Source organism: Schistocerca gregaria, chromosome 8 (genome assembly GCF_023897955.1).
Source record: "Schistocerca gregaria isolate iqSchGreg1 chromosome 8, iqSchGreg1.2, whole genome shotgun sequence".
NCBI lineage: Eukaryota > Metazoa > Arthropoda > Insecta > Orthoptera > Acrididae > Schistocerca > Schistocerca gregaria.
In genome coordinates, this window is record NC_064927.1 from 501,109,403 (window position 1) to 501,123,871 (window position 14,469).

At 40.5% G+C, this 14,469-nt stretch overlaps 1 protein-coding gene across 2 annotated transcripts in view; it reads left to right on the forward strand.

Moving 5' to 3' along the window:
* Positions 1-1,179: 1,179 nt before the first annotated feature.
* Positions 1,180-14,469, forward strand: part of LOC126285364 (2-methoxy-6-polyprenyl-1,4-benzoquinol methylase, mitochondrial) — a 177,107-nt gene continuing 163,817 nt past the window's right edge. Inside the window, exons 1-2 of one of the 2 annotated variants that reach the window (XM_049984686.1) lie at positions 1,180-1,618; positions 1,702-1,851. In XM_049984686.1, coding sequence (XP_049840643.1) covers positions 1,387-1,618; positions 1,702-1,851 — 382 coding nt within the window. In that variant the 5' untranslated portion in view covers positions 1,180-1,386. The remainder of the gene's footprint in view (positions 1,619-1,701; positions 1,852-14,469) is intronic. The other variant, XM_049984687.1, reaches the window with a different exon arrangement.

Sequence of the window (14,469 nt, forward strand, 5' to 3'; positions counted from 1 at the left end):
AGCCTATCTCTGCGGTATACATTCCAATCAGAGTTTAGGATTTCATTACTGTTTACGTCTGGTTTCAGCCAACTTTCTGTTCCTAGTACTATATGGGCGTTGTGACCGTTTATTAATGAGAGCAGTTCTGGGACCTTTCTATAGACGCTTCTGCAGTTTACTATTAGCACATTAATATTGTTATTCCTTGTTGCATTTTGCCTACTCCTGCCTTGCCGCGTCTCAGGAGGCGTCTTGTCGGGCCTAGGGAGGGAATTCTCTAACCTAAAAAAACCCCATGTGCACTCCACACGTACTCCGCTACCCTCGTAGCCGCTTCCGGCGTGTAGTGCACGCCTGACCTATTCAGGGGGACCCTACATTTCTCCACCCGATAGCGGAGGTCGATAAATTTGCACCCCAGCTCTCCGCAGAATCGTCTGAGCCTCTGGTTTAAGCCTTCCACTCGGCTCCAAACCAGAGGACCGCGATCGGTTCTCGGAACGATACTACAAATAGTTAGCTCTGATTCCACCCCGCGAGCGAGGCTTTCCACCTTCACCAACTCCGCCAACCGCCTGTACGAACTGAGGATGACCTCTGAACCCAGACGGCAAGAGTCATTGGTGCCGACATGAGCAACAATTTGCAGTCGGGTGCACCCAGTGCTCTCTATCGCCGCCGGTAGGGCCTCCTCCACATCTCGGATGAGACCCCCCGGCAAGCAGACAGAGTGAACACTGGCCTTCTTCCCCGACCTTTCCGCTATTTTCCTAAGGGGCTCCATCACCCGCCTAACGTTGGAGCTCCCAATAACTAATAAACCCCTCCCCCCGTGTGCCTGCTCGGACCTTGCTGAAGGATTGTCTATACAATGACATGAATGGTCATATTCATTTTAGTTACTTGTGTGATAATGATCTCGCGGCTATGCTTTCTTGTAGCGCCACTTTATCCTCGCCTATCCTCATGTTACACTTAACTACTTTATATATATATATATATATATATATATATATATATATATATTATTTCTGTAATGTTTCTAAAATGCCCAATACTATATTATACTAAATGGTGTATAAATGAATAAATAAATAATAACAATTATAAATATTTAAATCCTTGTTTTTTTTATTATTTGCTAAATGATACATACACGGCACTCCTAAAGGAATGTTCGTGTGCTACGCGTAGTTCACTCGTCGTCGGTGGAAGAAACCGAAGACATTTGTTTATTTGCAGTATAAGACTGCTCACACTTCGTAATCCGAAAAATTAATGGTATTGTTGACTCAGGGACAACGATTGAAAATATCGATTTTTCTTTCCAACGATAAATATTTTAAGCTTTGTACATAGACATGTCTGTGACTTTGTATTTGGAAAAGAGAGACTTTGTAGTGTATGTTTACATCTTCACGGTTTGTTGTTGGCTCTGAAACAGCTGTCTGCGGTTTAAAAATGGCGGCGTTCAAATTTTCGAAAACGTTGCATAATATTTTACCGTGTTCTCGGCGATGTTTAATGTTGTCATGCGTTAAAAACTCGCCAGTATATGCACAAAATAAAGATTCCAATGAAAATGAGACACACTTTGGTTTCGAAAGAGTAAAAGAGAGCGAGAAAGCTGAAAAAGGTTAGTGTGGTGAAACCACTTATAGTGAAAATGTTCCTCGTTCCAGCATACTTGATAATGACGCACATGCTTTTGCCCTGTAGTTCATCATGTGTTTGAGGCAGTTGCTACGTCTTATGATAAAATGAATGACGCAATGAGTTTTGGAGTGCATCGGCTATGGAAAGACATATTCATATACAGACTCAGCCCGACCCCACGAACACGGTTACTGGATGTAGCAGGTGGTACTGGTATGTATAAGTAGAATTCTAATCGTTTTTAAGGCATACATATCGCCCATCAAGACAGATGACACCTTATTTTTTTCTCTGATAGACTTCAATCGTTTATAAGACATCATAACAGACATGTTCCTACCATCATTCTGCAGTCTATAATTTCTTAGGAGTGGTGGCCTATTTATCATAGAAGAAATTATAATTACCTGCAATGTTTCTTCCAATATTCGACGAGCTTTGATCTTTCAAATTCGAGTTATTTCCAAAGGGAAGAAATGAGCTAAAAACAGGATCATGGGCCACAGAGCCACTGTAAAATATGTTATTTGTTTGTTTAGTTTTTCTCTCTTTGACGTTTCAGTATAACGGTTTATAACATATCAGATACATTACAGAAATAGTATACCAAGTCAATCAGAACTCCATCAATAAACCTTCAGAGATTGTTCAGGGATACCTTCTGAAACAGACGAACAGTCTCTGGTGGCCCATTACAGTATTACTGCATTTCATTTGGTTCCTTGCCCCAATTAGCTTTGTATCTGTGTTGCACTGAGAATATCTGCACAACAGTGCAAATGGCAGTGGTATGTGCTGTGGGGCTTGTGCGGAAACAAACTTGTTCCAACCACTCATGGTACTTGCTGTTTAAAACAGTAATGCCCATCTCACTCTTTACCCCTTAGTTTGTGTTCTGTACAGCTCTCCTCTGTAAAGGGTTTGTTTTTCTTGCACGTTAATTTACATTAACACTTATGCACAGCAGTGCGGAAAGGTTTACTGATGAATAATTGTCTCTTATGCACCTTGTGTTTGATTTCACTAAATTCAATGGAAAACCAGCACAAAGATGCTATGCTCATACCTCTCCTGCACCAATGGCAACCACCTCACAATATTTTTGTAGTTCCCTGTATTTTGTTCTGTAGCTAACAATTTGGTAATTGCGTATTACAAGTTGTTTCTTTGCTGTTAAGGTATTTTCACCAGAAGCAAAGGTAATTGGGGTAACAGAGCAAATGAATCATAATTATATTTTTATATTTAAAAGAGTTGTCAAGGCAGCTTAACAGGCTAATTTTAATCTGTAAAAGTAAGACAAAGGCTGTGTGGTCAGTCATTAAATCTAAATTAGGTGTTAAAGTCTGTAACCAAGAAATTTCAAAAATTAACATTGAAGAAAACACTATTGTAGGTCCAACTCCAGTATCAGAGTGCTTCAGTGAATTCTGTATAAATGTAGCAAACCCTCTACCTCTCATCATGCCCTGAAATGTGGAATGTCCTGCCCACTATCCTTCCCATCCCTTCCACAGTGGTAAACCCCGCCGTCCACCGAAGCTACACAATATACTCCTCCATCACTACACAAACTCTGCTCCCAACCCCTTACCTCATGGCTCATACACCTGTAACAGACTTAGATGCACGACCTTTCCTATACATCCTCTCACCACTACCTACTCCAGTCTGGTCACAAATGTCACCTATCCCATCCAGGTCAGGACTACCTGTGAAACTAGTCATGTGATCTACAGGCCAAACTGCAACCACTGTGCTGCATTCTATGTGTGCATGACAATCAACAAGCTGTCTATCCACATGAATGGCCACTGACCAACTGTGGCCAAGAAACAAGTGGACCACCGTGTTGCTGAGCACGCTGCCAAACATGACATCTTCATTTCAAAGACTGCTTCACAGTATGTGCCATATGGATTCTTTCCATGTACACCAGCTTTTCTGAATTGTGCAGATGGGAACTTTCCCTGCAATATATCTTATGTTCTCATAACCCTCCTGGCCTCAACCTTCATTAGTCATTGTCCTCTGCCATCCAGCCTCTTCTCTGTTCCCATTCCATCACCACACACCCCTCGTTTCTCCATCACACCCAGTCTTTTTACTTCTCTCCTTCTCCCCATCGCCCCCCCCCCCCCCCTCGACATCTCCAGTGCCCTCCTTTTAATCTCCCAACTGAAAATAGCTGCCCTACCCTCTTTCCACCTCATCCCTGTGCACTCCCCAACAGCATAACACTGTTCGCTACCCCTACCCCTTCTATCCTCCCCGCCCTCTCTGCCCCAGCCTCCTCCTTACCCCTCAGTCGAAACTCTCACCATGCCTGAGACTGCAGGTGTGTGTGTGGGGGGGGGGGGGGGGGGAGGGGAGTGTCTAACATTGATTAAGGCCTTAGTGGCCGAAAGTTATATTTGTGACAGACTTTTTGTTGTGCCTATCTGTGACTCAGTATCTCCGCTATATGGTGAGCGGCAACTTTCCTTTTCACAATATTGTTAAAAATGTCTCAGAGTGTTCCCTGAGGCTCCATACTAGGCCCAGTACTGTTTCTCTTCTATATTAATGACTCACCATTAAATGTCAACACCCCATCAGTTCTGTTCGCAGGTGATACTTCTTGTTAATTGAAAATCATGATTCAGAAAAATTCCAAACTCTTTGATCATTAGCCTCAGCATCTTAGAAACTCGGTTTCAGCTGAGCCAGTTGAATCGAGACACACTCATGTTCAGGGAAAACAAAACACCTTGAGCGACTAGAGGTGCGACGTTCATATTCACAGGACATGTACATTGTAGTGCGATCCATGAACGGTGGTTTATTTGCAGGGGCTGAAGGGACCAAACTACAAACGCATCGGTCTACACAAACAATACGGGTTGGCACGTGTCAAGGCATGGACAAGGATTGGGGTATGTCCATGCGCATGCTTTCTGCGTGAAGAAAGCATATATCCTGCAAATTGAATCTTTTGCTTCCTTATGTGGAATGTATCACTTACCGCCAACATCAGCAATGACAGCTCGCAACAAAGGGTACAAAATTTCACTAAACAACTCGCTACAATAACGTTTAATGCTCGCATTAGTTATGGCATTCAGCGCAGAGCACTCAGATGTAGGGATGCAGGACAAGGCTAAATTCAACCACCATCATTTGTGACTCCAACTGCAGTATGTTCTGCAGAAATGACTAGCATTTCAGTAACCTTGGTTCAGTATGTGTCCTGTTGCCTATTAGTCACAGGGTCACCCATGGGTCCTGATAACTTGTTCCATGTATGATGGCATTGACACGTATAAGACGCGGATGGTGTCCTGTGTTTTAGCTATCCATACTGCATTTACCTGGTTCCAAAATTCATCTGTGGTGCTGGCCTTGGGTCACAGTGCTGCACCCGTCGTTTCACCAAATCCCACACATTTTCATTAGGCTACAAGTCTGGTGATCTGACGGGCAACGGAAAAGACTCACATCCTGTGACACCAAGAAGGTCCGTATTGATGCAGCAATACATAGTTGTGCTTTGTCTTGCTGAGAAATGGCATCAGGGGTGTTGTGCAGAAAGCATGTGGTTACGGTTTGCGGGATGTCATTCACATGGGTCATGCTGGTCATAGTGCCCTGGAACTGCATTTTGTGCGATTTGCTGTCACTGTGATGCTTCTCCCCTGGTGTGCGTCGAACAAAAATGCAGCCTTCATTTTCAAGCAAACAGAAACTGGATTTGTCTGAAAACACTATCTGCTGCCATTCCTGTCCCCAGTGATGCCGTTCCATACACTATTGCCATCTAGCAGTTTTCTAGACATTGGTCAAAGGTAGGCGGAGAAGCGGACGATGTGCACGTAACCCGTGCTGTAATAAATGGTAATGGGCTGTCACCCCCGATATTTTATCATGTGTTACACTGTTCTGCTGTTGTGCCAGAGCTGAGGAGGATGGAGATCTGTCCTGCAATGCCATTCGGTGAGGTGTCGATCTTCTTGGAGGGCAGTCTGTGCGGTGCAACCTGATTCATATTGTCATGTTCTACGCCATTTTGTGAACCATTCTGCACCTGCCCATTACAGTGCTGAAACACTTTGTCCCACAAAAGCAGCAATTTTGCAGACATATGCATCAAATTCTCTCTTGTTAATAATGTACCCTCTTTCAAACTCACTTGTTTGACAGTATGATTCGCACATATGTCTGCAAGGCTTCCTGTACATCTGCTCAAGTCACACTGATCCATTACCATCAGTGTATAGTGTCAACGAGAGCTGCAAGCACCTTTTACCAGTTGGTGGTATCGTGCCGCGCTATCGATGTCGACTTTGAATCTGCTGGCCAATGTGTTTCAAATGCTAATCATTTCTGCAGAATTTGCTAATGTACACACCCTATGAATATGAACATCCTATTTGTAATTGTTCAAGGTGTTGTGTTCTTTCTGAACATGAGTGTATATTTTAGACTCACATGATGCACAAAAAAAAGTAAAAGATTATTCACAGCAATCAAGATATATAAGAAGTGGACTTGATCAAATTCTTAGGATTAAATCTGGATAAAATTTGGGCACACATTGAGTACCTTGACACTGAAATGTTATTACCCAGTGGATGAATTTATGCAAGAATAATTGGAAATTTGAGCTGGATACAATGTTTACATATTGCAAGAAATATTTTAGTGTTCTTATTTGCCGGCCGCGGTGGTCTCGCGGTTCTAGGCGCGCAGTCCGGAACCGTGCGACTGCTACGGTCGCAGGTTCGAATCCTGCTTCGGGCATGGATGTGTGTGATGTCCTTAGGTTAGTTAGGTTTAAGTTGTTCTAAGGGACTAATGACCACAGCAGTTGAGTCCCATAGTGCTCAGAGCCATTTTTTTGTTCTTATTTATTTTAGTGATATTGTTTATTAGTGTAAAAATAATTGTCCCTGTGTTATATATTTTGATGTGTCTTCTGTACACAGAACAAATGGATTACAAATGTAAGTCATGAGATGAATAAAACACAGTCACACAATAACAAGGCACTGGATACCAAAGGTCTTTCATACCAAAACCGAGCGAGGTGGCGCAGTGGTTAGCACACTGGACTCGCATTCGGGAGGACGACGGTTCAATCCCGTCTCCGGCCATCCTGATTTAGGTTTTCCGTGATTTCCCTAAATCGTTTCAGGCAAATGCCGGGTTGGTTCCCTTGAAAGGGCACGGCCGATTTCCTTCCCAATCCTTCCCTACCCCGAGCTTGCGCTCCGTCTCTAATGACCTCGTTGTCGACGGGACGTTAAACACTAACCACCACCACCACCATACCAAAGCACTCAGAAGGCACCCGTGAGCAGCCCCTGAAAGTTCGTTGGTGGAGTTGTGGTTCATCCTGTAGTGTATATACATGTATTAAACATGTACAGACCAGAGCTAGATTAAATGAGGATAGGGCAGGAAGTTGACCATGAACTTCTCAACAAAATTATTCCAAAATTCACCTGATAGAGATAGATAGATAGATAGATAGATAGATAGATAGATAGATAGATAGAGATAGAGAGAGAGAGAGAGAGAGAGAGAGAGAGAGAGAGAGAGAGAGAGCATGCGTGAACATGTGCACACACTACATCTGAAGCAGCCACAGCTAGAAACCAGCAGCAGAAAAATTCATGGAGACACATTGTAGATGGCACAGCTCCAGACTAAAAAGTATGGTAGTTACTTAATGAAGGTCTAATATTTGTATAAAATAATGTATTCACTTGTGTTGTAGGAACACTTTTTTACAAGAAATGTTTTTAACCCTGCTCTAAAATGTGTTTCCTTCTCCACCATCTCTATGTATGTTGGCATTGCATTATGAAGTATGACACCAATGGTTTGCTTGTGCCTGCTGTAGAATGAGATTCCCCCAGTTGCAAGTGTTATAACTGTGGTAATCATTGTTAATTTTTGGGTCTCCAAGTTTAGTTCTTCCCATCAACATACATTTGTATATGTATAGGGAAGGTACCTTAAGCAGACACAAACACGACTTTTGGAATAGGTACTTGCAGTGCGCCCTTGCAGAGCTGTGTAAAAATTTCACCTCTTCGACTATTAGTTTTACCCCAAAATATCATTCCATAACCTGCAAATGATTAGAATTCTAGCACCTTCTGAGGAGTGAAATGATTCTCACAGTGCAATGTGCTGAACAGTCTCTGGAAGAGCTTAATTGCATGATCTCTCTAATTTAAGTTTTGATCAATATACATTTCTAAAGTTTTATACTTCATACTCTTTCTAACTCGTTACTGCCCAGTGCCAGTTGGAGAGCTTGGATTCCATTTATTATTCCACATTGAATGATATTTGCTTCATAGGAATGGTCATCTTGCTGGCATTGAACCATGAATTCATGGTTGATCATTTGCCAAAAAGACTCTTCAGCATCACTCACAGTTTCACTAGTATCAGCTGGAAATATCCTCTACATGTATACTTTGCAAACCACTGTGAAGTGCATGCCAGAGGGTACATCCCATTGCACCATTTATTAGGGTTTCTTCACATTCCATTCACATATGGAACACAGGAAAAATGATTGATTGAATGCCTCTATTAATGCAGTAATTAATTTTATCTTCATGACCCCTATATGAGTGATACATAGGGGGTTGTTGTGTATTTCTACAGTCATCATTTAAAGTGGATTCTTGAAACTTCATTAATAGACTTTCTCTGGATAGTTTACTTCTATCTTCAAGAGCCTTCCAGTTCAATTCCTTCACTCTCTCTATGACACTCTCCCACAGATCAAGCAACCCTGTGATCATTCGTACTGCGCCCTCCCCCCTCCCCGTGTATACGTTCAATGCCCTCTGTTAGTCCTATTTTGTATGGGGCCCACACACTTGAGCAATATTCTAGGACCAGTCACATGAGTGACTTATAAGCAATATCCTTTGTAGACTGATTGCACTTCCCCAGTATTCTACCAATAAATCAAAGTCTTATCACCTGCTTTGCCCATGACTGAGCCTATGTGATCATTCCATTTCATATCCGTACAAAGTGTTGCAGTCAGATATTTGTATGAGTTGGCCGATTCCGACTGTGACTCATTGACATTTTAGTCATAGATAGGATAGTTTTTTGTTTTCGTTTCCTTTTTTTTGTGTAGAGCAAAATCTTACATTTCTGAACATTTAAAGCAAGTCGCCAATCTTTGCACCACTTTGAAATCTGATCAAGATCTGACTGAATGTTTATGCTGCTTCTTTCAGACAGTGTTTCATTATAGATAACTACATCATCTGCAAAAAGTCTGAGGTTACTATTAATATTGTCTGCAAGGTCATTAAAGTACAACGTGAATAGCAAGGGTCCCAACACACTCTCCTGGGGCATACCTAAAGTTACTTCTACGTCTGGCGATGACCCTCCATCCAAGGTAGTGTTGCATCGTCCCTACCAAAAGTTCTCAAGCCAGTCACAAATTTCACTTGATACACTATGGGATTGTACTTTTGACAATAAGTGTAGGTGTGGTACTAAGTCAAACAGTTTTTGGAAATCGAGAAATTCTGCGTCTACCTGATTGCCTTGATCCAAAGTTTTCAGTAAGTCATATGAAAAAACTGCAAGCCAGGTTTTACGTGATCAATGTGTTAAGAATCCATGCTGATTCGTGCTGGCTGGCATTGAGGAGATCATTCTGTTCAAGATTCCTCATTATGTTTGAGCTCAGAATATGTTCTAAGATTCTACAACAAATTGATGTCAAAGATACTGGAGGGTAGTTTTGTGAATCACTTCTGCTAGCCTTCTAGTAGATGGGCGTGACCTATGCCTTTTTCCAAGAACTGGGCATGGTTCTTTGTTCATGGAATCTACAATAGATTATAGTCAGAAGAGGGGCTAACTCAGCTACAAATCCAGAATAAAATCTGACAGTGATTCCATCAGGCCTTGGAGCTTTGTTCAGTTTTAATGTTTTCAGCTGTTTCTCAATACCAGTGATATTAAAATTAATTTCATTCATTTTTTTCAGTGGTACAAGGATTAAATTGGGGCAATTCTCATCTGTTTCCCTTTGTAAAGGAACATTTGAAAATGGAGTTAAGCATTCAGCTTTTGCTTTGCTACCCTAAATTTCAGTTGCAGTCTCATTCATTAGGGACTGGAGACTAACTATGGTGCCACTAACAGTCTTTACATATGACCAGTTTCTTTTGGTTTTGTGAAAGATCACTTGAAAATATTCCGCTACAGTAGTCATTGAAGGCATCAATCATTGCTCTCTTAACAGCCAAATTCATTTCATTCAGCATCTCTCTATCTATAGCCCTACACTTTGTTTTACACCTGTTATTCTGTAAAGTTTCTGTGCAGTGACTGTATATGATGGAGGTTCCCTCCCACTACGGGCTATTCTACTGTGTACGTATCTATTCAGTGCATGGTCAACTACTCTTTTAAATTTGAGGCATAATTCCTCTACATGGTCCTGCCTGTGCGGAAAGTTTCAAGTTTCTCACTGAAATTTGACACTACTGAATTTTTTTTTATCTAGTTTACTGAACATGTTTATCTTTCTGCTTGGTTTAATTGTCCTTTGTGCTTTGGTAATTACTGTTGCCACAACCATATCATGGTCACTAATACCGGTTTCAATGTGAACAGCTTCAAAGAGGTCAGGTCTATTTGTTGCCATTAGATTCAGTATATTTCCTTCATGTGTGGGTTTCCTATCTATCTATTGTAGGTAGTATTCAGAGGAGGCACTTAGTAATGTTTCACAGGATGCCTTATCACACCCACTACTAACAAAACTACATCATCTTAGCTGCAGTTTCTGGAGATCTGTATGTCATTTATATAGACTGTTTGTGCAGTAATTACTAATGATATTTTTCATGTGTGCAGCTGACTGGTAAATATATTCACATGGTTCCAATGAACATTCCTTAAACTTGATGTAATATTTGTCCATCACTAAAACATGGTCACTTCACTGACTGTAGTAGTTGCCTGTGGACAGTTAAATACAAAAGTTACAACAGCATCTGGTGGGTTGGTAGTGCCATTGTTTAAATGCATTGAAGCTGTGGAACACTGTACACAGAAAAGCTGAATGTTTGTGGAAAAATTGTGATAGGAGACTGATTCATTTAGAATATTGGTATGTGAGGTAGGCAAAGGTCAAAATTCAAGCAAAAGTACAGTTTGGTAAGTTTTATATGTGAATATTTACATATTTTTACAAAAAGAAAGATGTGGACGAGCATCAGACCCCTCGTTCCAAAGTTTTTTCTGTAGTTAGTCAATGTCTGTGTAATGAGTGGCAGTGTAAGGCAGGTGAAAGCTATTCTGTACAACAATACTAGAGAATGATTCAAGTTCAGTAAAAACATTACTTCGAAAGATCTGTTTCTGTACAGTATAAGAGTTGACAAAAGCCAATCTCAAATAACTGAGTTAAATATTTTAACAAAAATAATCAATTTTTGAAAACATTATATATCCAATTACATTATGAGTTAAATATATTTTTGTACATAAATAGGTTTGTAGCTGATTTAATTCATTCTAGAGATGTAACTGTTACTTTTTATCATTAGTCTAAACTAAGCAGTTTAAATGTTTTCGTAAGTACCGCCAGTTTTTAGTGGATTTATTTCATTCTACAGATTTAACTGTCATTTTGCTTGTTATGAGTTAAGTATAATATTTATACAAAATGTAAACCACAATATTAGGAGAAGGGTAGATTGCTTCCCATGTAAAGATGACACATTGAGTTGCAGACAGGCACAAAGAAAAGACTGTTGCACATTTAGCATTTGTCCAAAGCCTTCTTCAGAAAAGAAACACACACACACACACACACACACACACACACACACACACACACACACACACACACACACACACATTTTCATATAATCAAGCACACCTTACGACACACGTCTGCCATCTCCGGCAGCACAGATTGGAATGCTTAATTGTAACTGTGACTTGTCTTATTCCGTGTGTAACAAAATGTGACAAGATTTCTTGGATCAATAGAAATCCAGAATATGTCTTCCATTCAAACAGTGTCAAAGATATTCACACAGGCAGTATAAAAGGTCACAGATTAAATGAAGACAGTGAATGCTAGTTAAAATATAATAAGGAAGATTAAGGTTTCAAGAGTTTCTGAAGAAGATTAAAACCAGAAAGTATGGAAATACCGTAATTCATCCATTCAGACATATTTATAACTATGGGACTTAGTTTGATACACTAGAAAGAAAAGTAGCTACTTTTAAGGGAAAAAAAAATCTTCTTAACTTACTTAGTTGCTAACTTAATAAATTCAAATCAGCACTGGGGAATAGTACCTACCTTCAGGAGGTAAAATATGAGAGTGAAGAGGGGCGGGGGGGGGGGGGGGGGGGGCGCGAGTGCTGTCGCTACCAAAAGCTACACATAAAAGTGGCAGCATTACCTAGCTTTCAGAACTAATAGTTTCTTCTTTGGGTGGGAGAGGAGAGAGGGACAGGTCTTCTTCTAGCCTCTCCCTCGCCCCCTCCTTCTTCTGGGAGCCCTGCCTTTTCAACCTTTCCCCATCTTTCACTCTCTCTGTTCCTGAAAAAGGAACTGTCAGTTTACTTTTATACATGACTGTCAGCAGTCATATGTGAGACGAGTGCTGGCTGTCAGTTCTGCCTCATTATTTCTCAGTCCTCATTTGCTGCCATTTTTATCCTCTACTTCATGACAAGCCTGAAATGTGACTGGTTTCAGAGAGCGCCGTGAGCCATCTATCCTGTCGGATACGAATGCTAGTCTTAACTGAAATTTAAAATCTGTAACCATATTCTCAATATAAATGACTTGGGAGCATGTGGCCCAGGGTTCTTCCTGTAATACTACATTAAGGAGAAACTGTTTCCGAATCCTCGACTGTAAGTATGGAGGTCATTCTGCTTGTTACACCTCATTACATTATGCTTAGAATATATTCTAAGAGTCTACGACAGACAGATGTCGAGGTTGTCGGACGGTAGTTTTGCAGGCTGCCTCTCCTTCCCTATTCCATGAATAGGCATGACCTGCACTTTCTTCGAATGACTGGGAACATTATTTTGTTACAGAGATCTATGGTATATTATGATTGAGAAAGGGCTGACTCATCTGGAAATTCTGAGTAGAATCCCACAGGGAATCCATTTGGGTGCTGTTCAGTTTTAGCAGTTTCAAGTGTTTCTTGATGCCAGTGGCACTGATGCCTCTGCCACTCTTTGTGTTTGTTGCACTGAGAGAATTAAACTGGGGTTGTACTCAGGCATCCTTCTTTCTAAAGCAACATTTGAAAGTGTTGAGAATCTCTGCTTTTCATTTCCTGCCTTCGGTTTGTATTTGTGCAATCTGTGAGCGTACAGACACTAACTTTTGTGCCACTGATAGTCTTTACATATGACCAGAATTTCTTTGCATTTTGTGAGATTACCGTATCAGATCTGTTATAGCATTCATCGAAGATCTTCGCACGTTGCCCTTTTGGCAGCTGAATGCATTTGGATTGACATCTCTGTATCTGCACCTTTGTGCTTTGTTATACACATGTTGTGCAGTATTGACTGGTACTTTACAGGTACTATAACTGTGGAGCATCCCTCCTATCACAAGTGTTCTCTGATGTACGTATTCCCACAGTACTCGGTCAACTATTTTTCTAAACTTGAGCCACAGTTTCTCTATACACTACTGCCCATAGCTAATTGTTTCATCTTCTTCCTTGGTATACAGCTCTATTGGTTCTTTATCTAGTTTCCTGAATATGTAAGTCTTTCTACTCGTTTTAATTTCCCCATTGTGCTTTGGTAATCATTGTTGCTGCAACTGCCTCATGACTACTGATACCAGCTTCAGTGTAGACATCTTCAAAGTTGTCAGATTTATTTCTTGCCAACAGTCTTTGTGAGTGGATTTCCGAAGTATCTGTTTTAAGCAATTTTCAGGGGATGCATTTAACAGTTTCTCACACAATGTGTTGCCTTGCCCAATTTATTATACCAGTCAGTTATTGGATAATTAAAGTCTCTTCTAATTATGGCAACCTGATTTTCAAACTATTTTTACCTTTTGGTACAAATGTTTGCGTTGTATGTTTAAATTTCAGCTTTATTTAGTTTATTGTCAACAGTTGAAAAGATTACATTTGCTTTTGAGTGTTTGGCACATTTGTACTTTAAAAGAAGATGGATCAAAGAATTTGCACTAAATTTTGCTTGAAAAATGGAATGAAGTGCAGCACCACATTCAAAATGTTGACAGTGGCTTGGGGAAAATCTGCTATGAATGAGACAAGAGTTTATAAGTGGTATAAACATTTCAAAGAGGGTAAAGAAGATATTGCAGATTATGACTACCCTGGACGCACTAGTGTATGTGTTATTGATGATAGTGTGGAAGAAACAAAGAAAATGTTTCTAAGGTTGCTGATGATGCTGCCATATCCTTTGGTTTATGACAAACATTTTTTTTTTCAGATGTTTTTGGCATGAAACATGTAGCAGCAAAGTTTGTTCCAAAACTGTTTAATATTGATCAAAAATGATATTTCATAGAATTACTCAGGAATTTCTAAATGAAGTCTACAATGATCCAGAATTCCTAAAGAAAATAACTGGTGACGAAATGTGGGTAGAGGTATATGATGTTGAAACAGACACCAGTATAACGTAGAAACTGAGGCCTGCCTGAAGAGCAGTGGGGTAGTGCATCACAAGTTCCTGCCTTAAGGTCATATGTTCAGGAAGGAATACTTCCTGGAAGTTATGCACCATTTGCATGAAGCAGTCTAAAGAAACT